General features: G+C 39.0%; 2 protein-coding genes across 2 annotated transcripts in view; one reads left to right on the top strand and one right to left on the bottom strand.

The window, feature by feature from the left end:
* Positions 1-1,510: 1,510 nt before the first annotated feature.
* Positions 1,511-2,017, top strand: LOC143025764 (uncharacterized). Its single transcript, XM_076185771.1, has one exon. The coding sequence runs from the start codon at positions 1,511-1,513 to the stop codon at positions 2,015-2,017; it is 507 nt and encodes a 168-aa protein (XP_076041886.1).
* A 4,462-nt stretch (positions 2,018-6,479) lies between these two features.
* The window catches only part of LOC143025765 (uncharacterized), a 37,668-nt gene continuing 21,910 nt past the window's right edge, over positions 6,480-22,237 (bottom strand). Inside the window, exons 3-4 of the mRNA XM_076185772.1 lie at positions 8,409-8,534; positions 6,480-7,248 (exon numbers count right to left, since the gene is read on the bottom strand). Coding sequence (XP_076041887.1) covers positions 6,509-7,248; positions 8,409-8,534 — 866 coding nt within the window. The 3' untranslated portion in view covers positions 6,480-6,508. The remainder of the gene's footprint in view (positions 7,249-8,408; positions 8,535-22,237) is intronic.

Consider the following 22,237-nt stretch of genomic DNA (forward strand, 5'->3'; position numbering starts at 1 on the left):
GCCCTCAGCCGAGCGAGATAAATCGAGTATACAAATAGAAGAAAGTTGCGCTTAACTTATATCGTCTCTTGATAGCTCAATCGGATTAGTCAATGGTCATTTGTTACGTATGAACAGTGGTTCGAGTCATTCGCTTGACCACGTATCAATTTCTGTATGTATGCCTCTGTTCGAGTTCCTCGACGTGAACGGTTTAGAATTAAAGTGAATTGTAGTTGATGTATGTATGTATGTATGTATGTATGTATGTATGTATGTATGTATGTATGTATGTATGTATGTATGTATGTATGTATGTATGTATGTATGTATGTATGTATGTATGTATGTATGTATGTATGTATGTATGTATGTATGTATGTATGTATATATATGTATATATATATATATATACATATATATATATATATATATATATATATGTGTGTGTGTGTGTGTGTGTGTGTGTGTGTGTGTGTGTGTGTGTGTGTGTGTGTGTGTGTGTGTGTGTGTGTGTGTGTGTGTGTGTGTGTGTGTGTGTGTGTGTGTGTGTGTGTGTGTGTGTGTGTGTGTGTGTGTGTGTGTGTGTGTGTGTGTGTGTGTGGCAGAGGGGAAAACACACAAATAGAACGAGAGTTTATTCCTTAACTAGTTTAGCACTGTGGTGCTTCTTCAGAGATAATTTTACGCTACGGAAAATACTGGCAATAAATACAGAAAATGTTTGGATAATAAACTAGGGTAGGTCAATAGGTCTGAGTTCAAGGAGGCTCTAACTCTTGCGTGTTGGTCGTACTGACACTCCGTGGGATGCTTCTGGTGATCATTTGTTCCGTTTTTTTTTATTCTTTTGCTGCGTGCTGTGGTGTTGTCTCCAATAATTTGATGTCACCTACTCTATTGTTCGTACATTTATTGGTGGCTATGTACAGAGCTTCTACGATTTTTCTTTGCTTTTTGCTGAGATTATTATGTAGAATACTCGCTTGATCCCATTAAGATAGATGTCCTTCTTTGTCTATGTGGTTCACGAATGCGTTGGTGTTGCGGTGGTATTGGGCATCGGGTGGGTTTGTGTTCTTTTAATCTCGCGATTAATCTCCTACATATGCACTGTCACACCCTGAACATGGAATTTTATAAATTAAACTTTCGGTATTGTTATTTTCTATCTTTGGTTTGATAAGGTCACTAATTTTCTTACCTGCGTCACAAGAGATGTCACAAGATATGTCCGTATGTCTCAGTTCTTTTCTGAGTGCGCAGGTCAAGTCTGAGGTGGGGACTACTATGTACATTGTATTGTTCTTTCTATGGTTTTGTTATTATTTCTCTCCCTTATGGGAAGCTTCGATGTACAAAGTCTCTATACAAATATCTTAATTCAAAACGTTTTTTTCTGCTATAAAGAAAGTCTTGCCTCACATCAACGGAGACGACCTTCCTATCAACAAGGACCACATAAAACTAATTGAAATGTGCTTCGGTTTCTTTCGACGGCAAAATATTTCACCAACATGAAGGCTTGCCCATGAGGCCCCCTTTAAGTGCAATAGCCGCATGCCTCTTCTTAGAGACATTGGAAAAAGAAGAATACATGAACATCATCCCAAACGACAGCAAGTGTAACAGGTACGTGGATGACTGCCTTCTCGTCCTCCACAAAGACACCAACATTAGTGACATCTTATCACGTCTCAACCAAGTACACCCTAAAATTCAGTTGACTGTAGAGCACGAGGTTAACGGATCCCTACTATTCCTGGATACCGTCATCATCAAGGAAAATAACTCTGTAAAATTCAAGATATATAGAAAACCCACCCACAAAGATGATTACATTCATTATTTTAGTGCTCACGACAAAAAGACCAAGACTGGTGTAGTCATGGGATTTCACCTTCGAGCACTCAAGATATGCAACCCTGAATTCCTCAGTGACGAATTGCAGCATATAACCAAGACCTTCGTAAAACTTAGCTTCCCCGCTGGTCTTCTGTCCGCAACCCTGAAGAAACCCATAGCCATAATGGAGTGAAATAATGACAAAAATCAAAGCAAGAACAATACAATGTACATAGTAGTTCCCATCTCAGACTTGGCCTGCGCACTCAGTAAAGAACTGAGACATACGGACATCCACTTCTCTTGTGACGCAGGTAAGAAAATTAGTGATCTTATCAAACCAAGGATAGAAAATAACAAATCCGAAAGTTTAGTTTATAAAATTCCACGTTCGGGGTGTGACAGTGCATATATAGGAGAAACGTACAAGAGTACAAGGCCGATGTCAAATACCACCGTAACACCAATGCACTCGTGAACCACATAGACACAAAGATAGATTCATACACTCACACAGGCACGCGATCACGCACGCACTCACACACACACACACACACACACACACACACACACACACACACACACACACACACATACACACACACACACACACGTACACACGCACACATAACACACACACACACACACACACACACACACACACACACACACACACACACACACACACACACACACACACACACACACACACACACACACACACACACACACACACACACACACACACACACACACACACTTACTTAGGTGATGGCTTCTAGGGGCTTTCAGCCGATGACAGCTGTATTAACACTGGAGTTATCCGTTCCCTTCTAGACTGACCCTTTATCAGTCTCGCAGCTCTATTCATAATTAATTGAAGTTTCTTCAATAAGTAGTTAGGAAAACCATAATATAAAGAGTTGCAGTAGTCCAATTTACCCAACACATGATTATAAGCTTCCTCATAGAATTCTCATCAAGGTATTTCCTTACAAACGCTAAGTTTCTCAAATGATAACCAGCTACTTGCACCGTCTGATTTATCTGTTCTCTCATCATAAGTTCGCTGTCTAGCAGTACCCTAAGACTCTTCACACATTTGCTCACTGTGATGTCTGAATTATTCACATTCAAGACTCGAACACCCAGACGTTCGAAGTCAATTTCACGGCCATTAAACAAACACTCAATTTTATCTTCGTTCAATTTAAGTTTTCTAGAGTCCATCCAATGTTTAATGTCAACCAGTATAGCTCTAAGATGATCTTCGGCATCATGTATATTTGTTATAGACATAAAACTGAGTGTCGTCAGCAAACAGTTTGAACTCAACTCCATGCTTCTTAAGTACTATAGATAAGTCAGCAGTGTACAAACTGCCCCAGCACACTACCTTGAGGCACTCCCCTAGTCAAAGGTATCGAGTTAGAAAACTCATTACCTATTTGTACACAGTAGGTTCTACCTTCCAGGTAACTCTTAAGATACGGGAGAGTAGCACCTTCAATGCCAATGTGTTCACAATCTCGAAGCAATACATCGTGCACTACCGTTTCAAAGGTGCACTTATGTCCAACAAAATCAATAGTCCACACTCTCCTCTATCCAGAATTCCTCGCATGTCACTCACTACAGAACACAAAGCAGTTTCAGTAGAATGCAGAAAACGATATGCCGACTGATCGTCATGAATCGCCCCAACCTCATTCAAGTGTTCATTTAGTTGTATTAACAGAACACTTTCCAGTACTTTGGATTGAAACGTCAAATTCGACACTGGACGGAACGAACTGAGTGATTGGGGATCAAGATTTCCTTTTAATATCGGTTTAACAATGGCCTGCTTTTCAGAATTCGGGAATACTACCTCCAAAATACTTGAGTTCACCATGTTCGTAATCACAGTTATTAGTGTATCAAAATTCACACTACCATGAAGCAAGCTAATTGGCATGGGATCGATAGCAGAGTAAGTAAACTTTGCTTTCTTGATTACATCCTTGACCGTTGACTCACTCACTGTTTGAAACGCAGTTAATTTTATTTCTGAAGTCTGTTCACTCTCCAACACAACCGAATAATTATTACTGATCGCCGAAATAATTCTCGTTATCTTGTTGTCAAAAAGTATAGAAATTAATTTGCCAATTCACTATCAGAATATCCCTCAGGCAACTTGTGTTCTTTGTATTGTCGGTCAGATTGTCTAGCACTTTATAAAGTTTATGCATATTGGGCCCAGCCTGTTCAATTTTACCTTTATAAAAATCACGTTTACGGCTACTGATAAGTTTCTTTTCATAATTGCGTGCCTGAGTATAAGCCACTCTACGCTGATCAGTCTGTTGCCTGCGCCACAATCTCTCCTTCTTTTTCTTATCATTTTTCGCCCTTCTAATTTCATCATTAAACCATGGAGAATTTTCTTTCACTACTATTTTCTTCGATGTCAAAGGACACATCTTTTCATATTCCTCCTTCATTACACTATTGTATATAGTGTATAAACATTCATGACACCCCGATCTTTTTCTTGAACTATGATTACACAAATCACTTTGTTGCTCCATAATCTTATCACAAATTAATAATAACAAGATGTCACATTCCATATTCCTAGTGGGTTTATTCACAATATTGATCAGATTAAACGTTGCTACCGTTTCTATAAAAAGTTGTACGTAGTGAGCCTTTGTGTCATCAAGCCAAAGGTTAAAGTCGCCCCATACAATAATATTCGTGCTTACCATATCAATAATTTCTAAATATAGTTCAAACTCATCAATAAATAAACTGACACTAGCAGCGGTTGGTCTATATATTGTCACAATCGTTAATTTATTTCCACTAATTTCACACTCAACTTGCAATAATTCGAAACTATTATAGATGGGCGTCTTGCATTTTTTCACCTTCTTAACTGAATTTGAGACAAACATACCCACACCCCCTCCACAACCCATACTCCTTGGGTTGTGTACAAAAGAATGCGTTACAGGGGTCATTTCTTTCATAGCAGCTGAATCAAGATCAGTTGACCAAGTCTCAGTAACAGCTTATAAATCTAATTGTCTATCATTAATAGTGTCCCTGATTTCAGAAGTTTTATCTCTAGCTGATTGAACATTCAAAAGTCTACAGTTAACTCTTTAAGTATTAAAAGCCATGGTCAGTACTCAGTCTGATCGATTTATTTCTGCGGCAAAAATAGGGCAATCTAAACTACTCACACTGTGTTCATCTTGACGTTTTGCGGCAAAGCAATTCAAGCACTTCCTCACCTCAGAATGACAAGTGCACCCCTCGCGTTCACCTGCGCACTTGTAACAGTGAGGATCTTGACCTTTGGCCTTGGCAAAACAAATTTTCGTCTTATGACCAAACTTCAAGCAATTATAGCACATCAGTGCATGATAACGGTCACGTACCTGGTGAACGCCCCATGTCAGCTTCAACTTGTCATTTTTCTTGTGAATAAATGCTCGCACTTCCGGATTACATTTCAATATATAATGTACAGTCCCCCCTGCAGCCGGCTTATCAAATATAACACTCATCTTATCCTTAACCTTGTCAATCTGTGCTAAATCATTCCTCTCAATAATGCTGTCAAGAATTGATTCTTTATTCTCTTCCGGGGCCACGTTATAAATCAAAATCTTTGGGTTCAGTCGCTTTCCACAGGAAACATTTAAATTATCTACTTCTTGCAACTTATTCTGTGCTTCCCTTCTCTCCTAAGACTCGAAGTTCATCACAATGTTACCTTTATTTATAAACTTTGAGTCTAGAATTTGAATATCGGTCAAAACCTCCTCTGCGTCCTTCTTTTATCAATTTCTTTCTCACTACCTCTCGCTTTAAGAATAAGTAGATTTTTATTTTTTTTTGTCTGTTATTCCTCTTCCTACCTCTTGACACTATTTCAGTCCATGTTGCATCCTCATCCTCGTCATTCCCACGGCTAGTATAAGCAGTAAGTACCTCTTCGACAGCGGCTGACACACTCGCTTGAAAATTCTGGGTTAGATTAAGATTTTCCAGTAAACTTTTAATCTCACTCATCTCACGTTTCATTTCAATAATTTGACTACGAATCTCACCTTCACCTTTAGGGTTGATTCACACTATCGGTCCGGTCGCGCTCCAGTCTCGCTACGCTCCGGTTCTGAGGTATTTATCGGTCCGCTCTCGTTCCCGTCATCCCCCCTCCCTCGACACCAGTAGAAGTCTTACCATCAGTTACGAAGGATGTGTGACTTTTCTGACGCCGAGTTGGCAATAATCGCTATTGCACTTGATGATGAAGAAGAAGGAAAACAAAATAGAAAAAGAAAGAGATTGTGGGTTCATCCTATGTTGCAAGATAGGAAGACTAAAGGAGAATTTCTTACTCTGTATCCTCGTCTTATTGATGATGAGAGTAAATTCCACAGCTATTTCAGAATGAACAAGGGAACATTTGAGAAAATACTATCCAAAATTGAGGATGACCTGAAAAAAGGAAACACACCATTCCGAGAAGCACTCACTCCAAGAGAAAAACTGGCTGTGTGTCTAAGGTAAGGTAAAGAAAAGATGTGACTCAGATTTATTTTGCTGTAAGACTTAAACACAAGATAAAGGGCACACATGATCATAATTTATTATTCCTTTTGTTATTACATTGACTGTGCAATAATTATGAAGAGAAAGCAGAAGGATCATGCTGGTTAAGCCACTGTGAAGTGCATGCAGGCTGCAGAGGTGATGGCGCCCCGTGGGTGTGCTCCTGACACTGTGTTGCTTGATGAAATTGTTGTATGGGTTGAGCACTTGCAGATGATGAAGTGGAGTACTGCGACAAAGCAGGTGATGCTGCAGGTTGGGGGTATACATTCTTTGCATATGCCTGTTCGCTCTGGTAATGAATGTATTTTCCTTCAATTTCATTTACTAATAAAAACACTTTTGTTTTAATATAATGTTGATCAGCTGGACTGAATTTCTTGACAGTATTTGCCATCAATGAAAAGAAAGCATTTATTGTTTCTGGGGCATGTTCTTCCTTCTTCTTTTCTACTAAGTACCTAATAAGTGTAGCAGATGCACTAGTATTTTCCTGTGTTTTTCTCTTACGCGTGAGACGTTCTTGCTGAGGGAGTGTAGGGCTGTCTTCTGCAACACCAACAGCCTCGTCGCTTACTTCTCTTTCTTGTGTGCCATCGTGTTCTGAATTATCTGAATTTTCTGCTTCATTTTCAGCCTTTTGCAGAGATGTAACTCGTGTTCTGTCCTTCATAAATGCAAACAAAAATGACATTTGATCCTCATACTTCCATTTCTGGCAGCCATCAGCAGCCTGCCCACTCTTTGTTTTCTTACTTTTGTGTTTACGATACTGCGATCGCAGGCATTCCCAGCGTTCCTTACACTTAGACCCTGAAAATAAGTATAAAACGGATTAGTTATTCCCTCCATTGTTTCATTGTAGGTTTTTGGCTACGGGGGATTCCTACAAATCACTAGCTTTCAGCTATCGTCTAGGCCATTCAACCACTCAGGGTACTGTACTGGAAGTTTGTCATGCAATAATGAAAAACCTTATGGCCGAGGCTATACCGACACCAAGTAAAGAAGACTGGCAACGAATTGCAAATGAATATTGGACACAGTGGAACTTCCCAAACTGCATAGGTACACTTGATGGTAAACATGTGGTAATTGAAGCACCAGCAAATAGTGGCTCCCTATATTTCAACTATAAAAAGACATTTTCTGTTGTTCTTTTAGCTTTGGTTGATGCAAACTACCGCTTCGTATGGATTGATGTAGGATCTTATGGTAAGAATAGTGACAGTGGAATTTTTACAAATTCCAAACTTTGCAAATATCTGGAAGATGAACAATTAAATGTACCAGAAGATGTTGCACTTCCTGGCACTGATGTGCTTGCACCATACGTTATAGAGAAATTTGATGAGACCCTACCCAGGTTCACAGACTGAACATAATGTAGAAAAGAGGATTTTTAATTATAGATTATCTAGAGCCAGGAGGATAGTTGAGTGCACATTTGGTATTCTAGTGCAAACCTTCAGAATATATTTAAGGAAACTTAAAGCTATGCCCTCTAACGCTAATGCAATCATTACAACAACATGTATACTTCACAATCTGATACACCCAAATGCTGTTGCATTACCAGATGCTGTTGTCATGCCTCCATCAAACACAGTACGTCCAATGAGAGGAAGAGGGGGAAATGCTATAAGGGAGGCTTTTGGCGTGAGAGAAACACTGAAAGATTATTTCAGCTCCCCAGCTGGTTCAATGCCTTGGCAAAATGATAAAATATAAGTAGACAAACAAACTTGTGTAAGAATATTTGTTGAGTGAGCTATGGAGATGCATTTCCGCAGTGGGTAATAGGCTGTTATTATACATAAGGAATTTCTTTCTTCGGTTAATAATGTGTATTTTTTTCTCTCAGTACCTTGGCAATATGATTATGCAAACATTATTGTATTGGAAAATTGTTTAGTGAGGATAGGAAATGCATTTCCACAGTGGACATTAGGCTATTGTATTGAGTTTCTTACCTTCACAACCCAGCTGCCTGCTTATTTCAACCCAGCTTCTTCTTTTCGCCATGTTATCACTGTAGTACAGCGAAGTTAGGTCATAGAGCTCTGGTTTACCTTTGACTAATTCTATTAGTATTTCATCTGAAACCACAAAATTAAAGTAAGTTTTGTAGGTTATATTTTATTCAGTTGGTGCTTATGTATATCCTAGCTGTGCGCATTGCCATTGTATCAGTGATAAATAAAAAGAAAACGTATTTTTATCATTTATCTACCTTTCGCATGATTCCATTGTGGTGTTTTCTTTGGTAGGACAGAAGGAAACACTATTTGCTTAAACGAAGACTGAATCTCGACTGGAGTGGAGCAGTAGGCAGGGCTGCAGCGTTTTCTACACTGCCGTGTAGAATGGGAGTGTTGCCATACCGGGGTATACATTTTTCTCGGGCGTGTGCAGACTTTCATAGCAAGATATACTTGTCAAACTTTGACAAAATGTTGGTTCTAGTTTTTTTATTCTTGAATGTATATAAGGCCCCCATGCCCTAACATATTCAGTAAGATATGAAAATTCTTTTTTATTATTATTATTATCGCTAAAAGAAAGCTGAAACTTTAGCGTATATTTTTTTTACTACACCGTGAAAACGTATCTAGGAGGTGCTAAGATGGGAGGGAGGGTGGAGGGGTGTGGAGTGTTTTCGGGGATGGAATGGGTGGGAAGGATTTTATGCCTTGTCCTTTTTTGGCTACCTCCCTGGTAAGGGGGAAAAAGCCTTGGTATATGTATGTATGTAAAAACGTATCTTTTGGGGTACAATATTTTATAAGTAACACAATTACCAATTAAGTCAAATTTTTATGTACCATTTATTATTTGATAACAGTTCTATGATTTTTAAAGAAAAGTTTGAGTTTTTAAATGTTATGAACAGCCCGCTGATATGTAGAAAAAAAATTCCTCATATCCTTGTGCAGTTGCCACATGCCGCTATTTGGTACAAAATTCTACGAAACGGCAGCCCTGGCAGGTGCAGGACCGTGGCAACTGAGTTCACACTGGCGCTCACGGTTCGGTCACGGTCCAGTCTCGCTCCAGTAAAAATATCTTTTGACGGAACCGTGACCGGAGCGAGACCGGAGCGAGACTGGAGCGAGAGCACCAGTGTGAATGCTTCCATTGAAATTAATGAGACAATAGTGTGAATCAACCCTTATTTATCACTGAAACAATGACAATGCGTACAGCGAGGATATTCATAAGCACCAACTGAATACAATATAACCTACAAAACTTACTTTAATTTTGTGGATTTAGATGAAATGCTAATAGAATTAGTCAAAAGGTAAACCAGAGCTGTATGACCTGACTTCGCTGCACTACAGTGATAATGTTTGCCAAGGTACTGAGAGAAAAAAATACACATTATTAACCGAAGAAAGAAATTCCATATGTATAATAACAACCTATTATACACTGCGGAAATGCATCTCCTTAGCTCACTCAACAAATATTCCTACACAAGTTTGTTTGTCTACTTATATTTTATCATTTTGCCAAGGCATTGAACCAGCTGGGGAGCTGAAATAATCTTTCAGTGTTTCTCTCGCGCCAAAAGCCTCCTTTGTAGCATTTCCCCCTCTTCCTCTCATTGGACGTACTGTGTTTGATGGAGGCATGACAACAGTATCTGGTAATGCAACAGCATTTGGGTGTATCAGATTGTGAAGTATGCATGTTGTTGTAATGATTGCATTAGCGTTAGAAGGCATAGCTTTAACTTTCCTTAAATATATTCTGAAGGTTTGCACTAGAATACCAAATGTGCACTCAACTATCCTCCTGGCTCTAGATAATCTATAATTAAAAATCCTCTTCTCTATCTTATGTTCAGTCTGTGAACCTGGGTAGGGCCTCATCAAATTTCTCTTCAGCGGGAAAGCCTCATCTCCCACTATAACGTATGGTGCAAGCACATCAGTGCCTGGAAGTGCAGCATCTTCTTGTACATTTCAAGTCATCCTCAATTTTGGATAGTATTTTCTCAAATGTTCCTTTGTTCATTCTGAAATAGCTGTGGAATTTACTCTAATCATCAATAATATTTCTTTGTCGCGGCTCGTGCCGCTTAAATTCTTCTTATCGGCTTAAGAAACCTGCACAGCGAAGCTATAGCGATAATCCCATACCACACTCCTGGTCATATGGCCATTTCCCGAAGGTTGAGTGTGGTTTGAATTTTCCGCCAAAATCATCGGAAATTTAAAATTCCCGGCTCTGTGCAGGCATGCGCATTGTCGACCCCACCTCCCCCTCCCTATCCCCTCCCTTCTTACCCGGCTAGCTCGAGCCGGACGTCGCGTCACTTCAATGAGAAATGAAGGCTTCGCCTGTGGGAGGAGGGAGGGACCCTAAATCTGTGCAGGTTTCTTAAGCCGATAAGAACAATTTAAGCGGCACGAGCCGCGACAAAGAAATATTATCGGCTGAAAGAAACCTGCACAGCGAAGCTATGCATGAGACGAGGACAGGTGGGAGGAGAGGTGAAGCCTGAATCAAACCGTTATTACGTGTGTCTTTCCTATGGGAGACTTATTAATTTTATCACTCAGTAGAGGGGAGACAGAAACGTCAAGTACCCACGCCGAAGAATGTGACATGCACAACATTGCACTGTTCACACAATGCGTAAATTATACGAAATTTGTATCCTGTTCAACGGTTCCTGGCCCCTCCCCACTCCTCGGTCGCCCTTGCCCCCTCCACTTTTTTGAGATGAGAGGGGTGGAGCCGTTTCCATGGCGACACATGGGACAGGGGCGACCGAGTGGTAGAGACACCGTGTCCCCAAGGGAGTCGTCGATGTCCAGTCCCTAGGTCCCGCACCCGCTCCACAGAGTGGGTGCGGAGAAACTCCAGCGACCGGCGTAGGGCCCCCGACCGAAGCCAGGGACGCAACAACCTGTGGAGTGCTGAGGGTATCGGCCCGGGCAGGTCACGCGGGAGAAGCAGTATGCTCCTGTCGACCTCCCGTACCAGCCGTCGGCGCCCCAAGCGGCTCAGTGGAAGGGCCGGGGTCGCGAAGTTGAGGCCCCCCCCCCGCCACCGAAGGGGGGAGGACGTGTGAGAGAAGCACGCTCTTTTGGCGCAGGGGAGCACCCGAAGGACGCTGACTGTGTCCCACTCAATCCCGAGCCAATAAAGTCTCTGTGTGGGAGCAAGGGCAGACCCGTCCCAGTCCACCCCGAACTCCACGTCCGCCAACACACTCAGAGCCACTGAGATGTCGGCCGATGCACCCTCCCCGGTGGGCAAATGCATCAACTAGCCGTCTAGGAACATGAGTGTGGAGACGCTTGCTTCCGTCCAACGTACGCCTACCACTCTCACTAGTTTCGTGAAGATCCTCGGGGTAAGCGAGAAACCGAAAGGGAGTATGCGAGGCCAAGTTCGTTTCCGAGCGACCTCGTCCGTGGGCGTTAGTCAAGAGGCTTCGTCCTGGGTGAAGACGTTCCCTGAGCGTCTCCCACGAAGACGGGCCTGGACCCTCGGTATGTATCCAACTCACCCCAAGTCTTCCCGCGGGAAGTTCTCGAAGCCCGTGGCGAGCGTCTTCATCCAATAGTGTGCTATGGCAATTTGTGACGTCTCATCACCCACAAGCGGACTTCTATATGTTTAATACCTAGTGACATCATGTGATTATACTGTGACGTCACCGGATTGATCATGGCGCCATAGGATCGTCTCGTGACGTCACAGGGACACAAATTGACGTCATAGGACTACACGGTGACGTCAATTTATCACAATGACGTCATCTTATCATACCGTGACATCACTGAGTCACAGTGAGCGTTGAAATAAATTTTGACATGGTAAAATTCTGGACCATCATGACTGTAGATTAAATTAAGTTGAATAGGAAAAGTCATGTTCATTTCGACCTAAGTCACAGTGAGCGTCGAAATTAATTTTAACATGGTAAAATTCTCGACCATCATGACTGTAGATTAAATTAAGTTGAATAGGAAAAGTCATGTTCATGTTGACCTGAGTCACAGTGGGCGTTGAATTAGTTTAACATGGTAAAATTCTTGACCATCATGACTACAGATTAGCTTAAGTTGAATAGGAAAAGTCATGGTCATTTCGACCTAAGTCACAGTGAGCGTCGAAATTAATTTTAACATGGTAAAATTCTCGACCATCATGACTGTAGATTAAATTAAGTTGAATAGGAAAAGTCATGTTCATGTTGACCTGAGTCACAGTGGGCGTTGAATTAGTTTAACATGGTAAAATTCTTGACCATCATGACTACAGATTAGCTTAAGTTGAATAGGAAAAGTCATGGTCATTTCGACCTAAGTCACAGTGAGCGTCGAAATTAATTTTAACATGGTAAAATTCTCGACCATCATGACTGTAGATTAAATTAAGTTGAATAGGAAAAGTCATGTTCATGTCGACCTGAGTCACAGTGGGCGTTGAATTAGTTTAACATGGTAAAATTCTTGACCATCATGACTACAGATTAGCTTAAGTTGAATAGGAAAAGTCATGGTCATTTCGACCTAAGTCACAGTGAGCGTCGAAATCAATTTTAACATGGTAAAATTCTCGACCATCATGACTGTAGATTAGCTCAAGTTGAATAGAAAAAGTCATGTCCATTTCCACCTGAGTCACGGTGAGCGTCGAAATTAATTTTAACATGGTAAAATTCTCGACCATCATGACTGTAGATTAGCTCAAGTTGAATAGGAAAAGTCATGGTCATTTCGACCTGAGTCACAGTGAGCGTTGAAATTAATTTCAACATGGTAAAGTTCTTGACCATCATGACTACAGATTAGCTTAAGTTGAATAGGAGAAGTCATGTCCATTTCGACCTGTTTTTTTTTTTCTCCAAGGTCAAGGCATTTTATTCATGTAATACCTAGCACTTTGCGCCAACTTAAACTGTACTATTTAAAACTGATTTTCCTCTTCTCATTACACTAAATGATTGTAGTTTCTTTGAACTAATTTATACTCATTTTAACTAACACTAGACTCCCTAAGTCTAAAGTTCTTTTGTGTTTTACTTGGGGGTGGAACATCAGGTAAGTCATCTTTAAACTCAAGCCAAGTGAAGTTGATAAGAGGTTGGCTGTGGCTCATGAGAAGGGCTGGGTGGTGATTTTTTTTTTTTTTTTTTTTTTTTGCTTAAGAAACCTGGAAGGAGGGTGGTGCCGTGAGGCGTTAGAAGACCATTGAAGCTCGGAGGTATGGGGCTGCCGAGGCCTGATGATCCTCGGGGAGCCACCCTCCGTATCATAAGACACGTCCCCTTGTCCTCCAAGAGGCCCGGGTTCTTACCACGGACGACTTGAGGACGTATGGGGAACGGAGTACGAGTGGAAAAGGTCAAAGTCTACGCCTAGGGCCTGACAAAGAAAGTTATAAGGCGTTAAAGGACCATTATTGGTCGAAGGTATGGGGCTGCCGAGGCCTGATGACCCTCGGGGCGTCACCCTCCGTATCATAGGACACGTCCCCTTGTCCTCCAAGAGGCCCGGATTCTTACCACGTACGACTCGAAGACGTATGGGGAACGGATTACGAGTGGAAAAGGTCAAAGTCTACGCCTAGGGCCTCACAAAGGGAGCCATTAAGGCGTTAGAGGACCATTATTGGTCGGATGTATGGGGCTGCCGAGAGGCCTGATGACCCTCGGGGGCACCCCCTCCGTACCATAGGACACGTCCCCCTCTCTTCCGAGAGGCCCGGGTTCTTACCGCGGACGACCCGAAGACGTATGGGGAACGGATTACGATCGTATAAGGTCAAAGTCTACGCCTAGGGCCTGACGAAGCAAGCTATGAGGCTGTTAGAGGACCATTGATGACCGGAGGTTTGGGGCTGCCGAGAGGCCTGATGACCCTGGGGGGCGCCACACTCCGTACCATAAGACACGTCCCCCTGTCTTCAAAGAGGCCCGGGTTCTTACCACGGACGGCCTGGAGACGGGGACGTATTGCGATCGTATATGGTCAAAGTCTACGCCTAGGGCCTGATACAAACCGTGAGGCAATAGAGGACCGATGATGGTCAGAGGTATGGCGCTGCCGAGAGGCCTGATGACCCTGGGGGGCGCCACACTCCGTACCATAAGACACGTCCCCCCCGTCTTCAAAGAGGCCCGGGTTCTTACCACGGACGGCCTGGAGACGGGGACGTATTGCGATCGTATATGGTCAAAGTCTACGCTTAGGGCCTGAAACAAACCGTGAGGCAATAGAGGACCGATGATGGTCGGAGGTATGGCGCTGCCGAGAGGCCTGATGACCCTGGGGGGCGCCACCCTCCGTACCATAAGACACGTCCCCCTGTCTTCCGAGAGGCCCGGGTTCTTACCACGGACGGCCTGAAGACGGGGACGGATTGCGATCGTATATGGTCAAAGTCTACGCCTAGGGCCTGATACAAACTGTGAGGCAATAGAGGACCGATGATGGTCAGAGGTATGGCGCTGCCGAGAGGCCTGATGACCCTGGGGGGCGCCACACTCCGTACCATAAGACACGTCCCCTGTCCTCCGAGAGGACCCGGGTTGTTTACCAGGGACGGCTCGAAGACGGGGACGGATTGTGCTCGTATAAAATCAAAGTCGAAGAATGAGACAAACCAGCAGCCAAGCGGAAAGCGATAAAACTAACAGACGATTAACCAGCAGGAAACGGGACCGCCTGCTCCCATGTGGGCAGCGAGTTAACCACTCGGTCCCGTTTCCGCGATCTAAGTGACGCGACGTCCGGCTCGAGCTAGCCGGGTAAGAAGGGAGGGGATAGGGAGGGGGAGGTGGGGTCGACAATGCGCATGCCTGCACAGAGCCGGGAATTTTAAATTTCCGATGATTTTGGCGGAAAATTCAAACCACACTCAACCTTCGGGAAATGGCCATATGACCAGGAGTGTGGTATGGGATTATCGCTATAGCTTCGCTGTGCAGGTTTCTTTCAGCCGATAAGACGAGGATACAGAGTATGAAATTCTCCTTCAGTCTTCCTATCTTGCAACATAGGATGAACCCACAATCTCTTTCTTTTTCTATTTTGTTTTCCTTCTTCTTCTTCTTCATCAAGTGCAATAGCGAATATTGCCAACTCGGCGTCAGAAAAGTCACACTTCCTTCGTAACTGATGGTAAGACTTCTACTGGTATCGAGGGAGGGGCGTACGTGTGAATGCCTCAGAACCGAGAGCAGACCGAGAGTGGAGCGCGACCGGACCGATAGTGTGAATCAACCCTTAACCTCACTAGCACAAGGATCACAAACCCAATTAACCTCGTTGGCTCTCGCCTTCACACCTACCATTTTCGTACAATTACTATGCGCGCCAGTTTCACACCTAATGCATTTCAACCACTTGACCTTTCCATCATTTCCTTTTTTACAAACTGAACAATGTTCACTTCTCGAGAATGTATCACCACTCGACATGATAACTGTAGCATTTAGCTACAAGGCCGCACTCGACAACAGGCACAGTCACTAGTCACAAGTCGGCCACGATCGGCAGAGCTCAGTAGCACACGTCCGTGCATGTGCATGTTCATGTGCATGGCATGTGTATATGCGGAAAAACCACCAAGGAAAAATAAAAACTGATGACCAAGCGCTTTCGTCTATTCAGACATCCTCAGGGGAATAGACGAAAGCGCTTGGTCATAAGTTTTTCTTTTTCCTTTGAGGTTTTTCCGCATACTTAGAATCACGCGTTTATGTGATTTCTCATGCATGTGTATATGTATATGTATATGTATATGTATATGTATATGTATATGTATATGTATATGTATATGTATATGTATATGTATATGTATATGTATATGTGTATTGCAGAAACCACAGGGAAAATAAAGTCGGAATACTAAACGTTTTCGTCTAATACGACATCCTCAGAGTAATAGACATAAACGTTTAGTATTCCGACTTTATTATCCCTGTGGATTCTGCAATATTATTTAGTCACGCGTTAGTGTAATTATTTTTGCATGTGTATGTATATGTATATGTATTTGTATATGTACATGTACATGTACATGTATATGTATATGTATATATATATGTATATGTATATGTATTTGTATTTGTATATGTATATGCATATGCTTATGCATATGCATATGCATATGCACATGCATATGTATACGTGTACGTATATGTATATGTATATACCTGTATGGATTCACATGTATGCATATATATATATATATATATATATATATATATATATATATATATATATATATATATATACCTGTATGGATTCACATGTCGATAATTTTAATGTGTACTTGTAATCAGAAGTTTACAAGGTGCAAATAATGACAAGGCTAATAATGACAAACTTGAAAGGTACTATTAATGATAACTTTAATAATAAGTTTAGTAGGTATTATTGGTTTGCACTAATAATGACAAGTTTAGAAAATAATGATAATTTCAATTTGTACCTACAATGAGTATTTTAGAATTATCTAAAATTGACAAGTTTAGAACATATTAAAGAAACCTTTTATGTGTACTAATAAAGAGAAGTTTAGAATATACTAATAATGGGAAGTTTAGAATTTTTCAAATAATAACAAGTTTAGAAGGTAGTACTAATGGTGATGAAAATAATTACAAGTTGAAAGGCACTATTAGTCATAACTTTGTTGTGTACTGGTAAAGTTTAGTATATACTAATAATGACGTGTCAAATATTCTATGTACTAATAAAAGAAAGTTTAGTGTATACTAATAATAATGAAAAGTGTAGAATATTCTAATAATGACAAGGTTACCATGTACTAATAATAGTATAGATTTTCCTAAAATTGAGAAGTATCAGTGATAACTTTAAGGTGTAGCATTAATAAAAAAATTTACTAACAATGAAAAATTTAGAATATACTAATAAAGAAAGGGATAATAACTTTAATTTAAAATACAGTAATAATGACAAATTTAAAAATACTAACAATGAAAAGTATAGAATATACTTATAAAGATACCTTTAGAATATACTAATAAAACATATTTTGAATATGATAATAATGACAAGTTTAGAATATACTAATAATGACAAGGTACTATTAAAATAAGTTTAACATGTACTAATAATAATTTTTTTATAAGGTATTATTATTGATATATTTAATGTGTACTAATAATGACAACATATATACTAATATAGAAGTTTATAATACGCTAATAGTATTAGTATATAGAAATAATAGAATAACAGAAGAATGATAATTACAGTTTTAGAATACAATTATAACGTAAAGATTATACAAGTAATGAAAAGTTTGAAATATACAGATAATGACAATGTAGAAGGTACTATTAATGATAGTTCTCATCTGTAATAACAATGACATATTTTGAATATGCAAATAAGGTACGATGAAAGATACTATAAATGATAACTTTAATGTGTTCTAATAATGACAAGTTTAAAATATACTAATAATGAAAAGTTTAGAAGATACTATTAATGATGACTGTTCTAATAAACACAAGTTTAGAAAATATTAACAATGACAAGTTTAGAAGGTACTCCTATACTATTGAATGTGTTGTAATAGTAACTTTATTGTAGACAAGTTTTCAAGGTACTAATGATATCAAGTTTAGAAAGGAGTATAATTTATCATCTTAATATGTACTAGTAAAAAATAAGGTTAGAAGGTACTCTTTCTGATCATTTTAATGTTTACAAGGTACTAATAATAACGCGTTTAGAAGGTATTATTAATTATAACTTCAATGTGTACTAGCAATGACATGTTTAGAACGTACTCATAACAAAAAAATTAGAAGGTGCTTTAACTTTAATGTATACTAATAATGGAAAGTTTCTACTAATGCTAACATTAATGTGTTCTAATAATGGCAAGTTTACAAATTACTTGTAATGATAACTTTAGTGTGTACTAATAATGAACACTTTAGAGGGCACTAATGATGTCAAGTTGAGAAGGTACTATTAAGGAGAACTCTAATTTGTACTAATAATAACGTGTTTAGTAGGTACTAATAATGACAATTTTGGAAGGTAGCCTACTATTAATGATAATTTCAATGTGTACCAATAATAAACAAGGTACTAATAATAACGCGTGTAGAAGGTATTATTAATTATAACTTCAATGTGTACTACCAATAACCTGTTTAGAACGTACTCATAACAAATAAATTAGAAGGTGCTTTAACTTTAATGTATACTAATAATGACAAGTTTATAATGTGTTCAAATAATGGCAAGTTTACAAATTACTTGTAATGATAACTTTAGTGTATAAACACTTTAGAGGGCACTAATGATGTCAAGATGAGAAGGTACTATTAAGGAGAACTCTAATTTGTACTAATAATAACATGTTTAGTAGGTACTAATAATGACAATTTTGGAAGGTAGCCTACCATTAATGATAACTTCAATGTGTACCAATAATGACAAGTTTTGAATATACTAATAATTTCAAATTTAGAAGGCAATATTAATTATAGTTTTAATGTGTACTAATAATGAGAAGTTTAGAAGGTACTATAAAGTTTAGAAAATATTGTTAACAACAATATAGTAATAATGACATGTTTAGAATATACTAATAATAACATATTTAGAAAGTACTACTAATGATAACTTTAATGTGTACTATTAATGACAATTTTAGAACATACCAATAAAGAAAATTTTAGAATGCACTAATAATGACAAGTCCATACAATTTTAGAGCATACTAATAATGATGAATTTAGTATATGATAATAATGACAAGTTTGAAATGTATTAATAATGATAATGTGAAATACACTAATAACATTAAATTATACTAATAACAAGTTTAAAGTACTTTAAAGACAACTTTAATGTCTTCTAATATAAACAATTTTAGAATATACCAATAATGAGAAGTTTAAAAGGTACTTATAGAGACAAGTTTAGAATATTCTAATAGTGAAAAATTGGGACTAATAATGACAAGTTTAGATTATAACAATAATGACAAGTTTGAAATATTCTAATATTGACAAATACTATATAATATTGACAAACTTATAATTACAATTTTAAAATATACTAATAATGGCAAGTTTAGAAGATATATTAGTTTTAATGTGAACTAATAATGAGAAGTTTAGAAAGTACTCTAAAAGTATTGTTAACGAAAGTATTGTTAACAATATAGTGATAATGTTAAGTTTAGAACATGCTGATAATGAAAATTTGGAATATACTAATAATGACACGTTTAGAATATACTAAAATAACTAGTTTAGAATATTCAAATAACGAGATTAGACACGGTTAGAATGTACTAACGATGACTACTTTAGAAGATACTATTAATTATGACTTTAATTTTGCTAATAATGACAACTTTAGAATATACTAATAATTATATGTTTACAATATATTTCTTTTTCTTTTTGATTTAGGAACTTGCCCCTTGGGGCTACAGGGAGAAGGATGCCTAGTCCCTCTCCCCGTCCCTTTCTTCTCGCCTCTTACGATCCAAGTGGGAAAACTTGGTGGCAGTATTCTTTTCCCCCACCACAGGGAATTCCCCCAATCAGAAAGAGAATACTCAGAGAAATGGTACAGGACAGCAACAAGGGGTTGGGGGACAGCATAACGGAGGGACAGTCGTAGTATAAAAGTGTCATCATTTCTCTATGAACAGAATTTCTTCTATCATAGACAAAATGATGTGTGGCTCTGGTCCGTAGGGGCGCCCCATATAGACCCTAAAGTATCGACTGCATGCTACCTTGCCACAATAACAAGCAGCCAATACCCCAGAGGAAGTGGATAGTTTTAGATACTTGGGTGCAAGTGTAGCAGGAAAAGGTGGAGTGAAGGTGGAGGTAGAATGTAGATTGAGAGAAGCGAGTAAATGCCTTGGTGGTTTAAAGAGTGTAATGAGAAATAGACATTTGGGAATGGATGCGAAGAGGAGACTGTATGAAGGAGTGATTGTGCCAACAGCACTGTATGGGGCAGAAACGTGGAACATAAGAGAAGAAGAGAGAAGGAGTTTGAATGTGTTTGAGATGAGGTGTCTGAGAAGTATGGTGGGGGTTACTAGGCTAGATAGAGTGAGAAATGAGGAGGTGAGGAGGAGAACAGGGGTGAAAAAGGATTTGGGAGATAGGGTTGATGAAAGAATATTAGGATGGTTTGGACACATGGAAAGAATGAGTGAAGAAAGACTAGTAAAAGAGGTATGGAAGGCAGATGTGGAGGGAGTGAACATGAGGGGACGTCCTAGGATGAGGTGGATGGATGGGGTGAAGGGGGCTTTGGGGAAGAGGGGAATGTCTGTTGAGGAAGGAAGGGAGAGGACGGAAGACAGAGGTGAGTGGAGAATGGTTGTATATGGATGATGTTGTGACTGCATGAGGAGAAATGGGCGGGGGTGGGGGGGGGGTAGTATGTGTGAGTAAATTTTGACGCAGCCCGAAGGGATTTCTCCCCGTCCTCTCCTTATATGCAAAGGGGGACGGAGAGGGGGGGTCGCCGATTAAATGAAGCGGCCTTGCTGTGGATGTATTGTGTCCTGCGACACTGCTTCTGACCCAGGGCGGTGGGCAGGGTGCAGGGATGACCCGTCATCCAGGAGGTGCTCAGATGAGAGGAAGGGTGGGAGGGGTGTGGAGTGTATTTAGGGATGAAATGGGTGGGAGTGTTTTTATGCCTTTCCCTTTTTGGCTACCTCCCTTGGAAGGGGGAAAAAGCCTTTGTATATGTATGTATGTATGTACAATATATTGATAATGACAAATTTAGAAGGTACAATTAATGAAAAAAATGACAAATTTAGAAAACATTAATAATTACAAGATTAGAATATATTCATATTGAAAAATCTAGAATATACTAATAATAACAAATTTACAATACACTTATAATGGCAAGTTTCGAATATTTTATTAATACTAATATTGATAAGTCTAGAACATGCTATTAATGATAATTTTAATTTTTACTATTGGTTCAGAAGATACTAATAATGACAAGCTTAGAATATACGAATAATGTCACCTTTAAAATATATCAGTAATGACAAAGTTTAGACAAACTTTCTACATACAAGTTTAGCATATAGTAATAAAGAGAAGTTTATAAGAAAACTAACAATGACAAGTTTAGAAGGTACTATTAATGATAAGTTTAATGTTTACTAATAATAAAAATTTAGAATATTCTAATAATAAAAAGCTTAGAAGGTATTAATAATGATAACTTTATTTACAAGTTTAGGAAATACTTATAATGATAATTTTAATGTGTACCTAAAATGAGTACACATCATTTTAATGTGTACCTAATATGAGTACTTTGGAATAACCTAATTGACAATTTATTAGTTACAATTTATGAACATTTAAACGTGTATCATTGATGAAAGTTTGAGAATACACTAGCATTGACAAGTTTATAAGGCCAATAATGACTTTGATATGTACTAATAATGAAAAAAATAATAGATATACTAAAAATGGCAAGTTTGTAATATCCTAATAATGACAAGTTTAAAAGGTATATTAATAATGTATTTAACTTTGACAAGTTTAGAAGGTATTGTTAATAATAACTTTAATGTGTTGATGACTACAATTATGTGTACTAATAATGGAAATACTAGAATATACCAATAATGACTTTAATATGTACTAATCATGAAAAAAATTAAATATACTATAAATGGCAAGTTTGTAATATCCTAATAATGACAAGTTTAGAAGGTATTGTTAATAATAACTTTAATGTGTACTAATAATCAGAAGTTTACAATA

Source organism: Oratosquilla oratoria, chromosome 5 (assembly GCF_046742065.1).
Source record: "Oratosquilla oratoria isolate Oo_2021 chromosome 5, ASM4674206v1, whole genome shotgun sequence".
NCBI lineage: Eukaryota > Metazoa > Arthropoda > Malacostraca > Stomatopoda > Squillidae > Oratosquilla > Oratosquilla oratoria.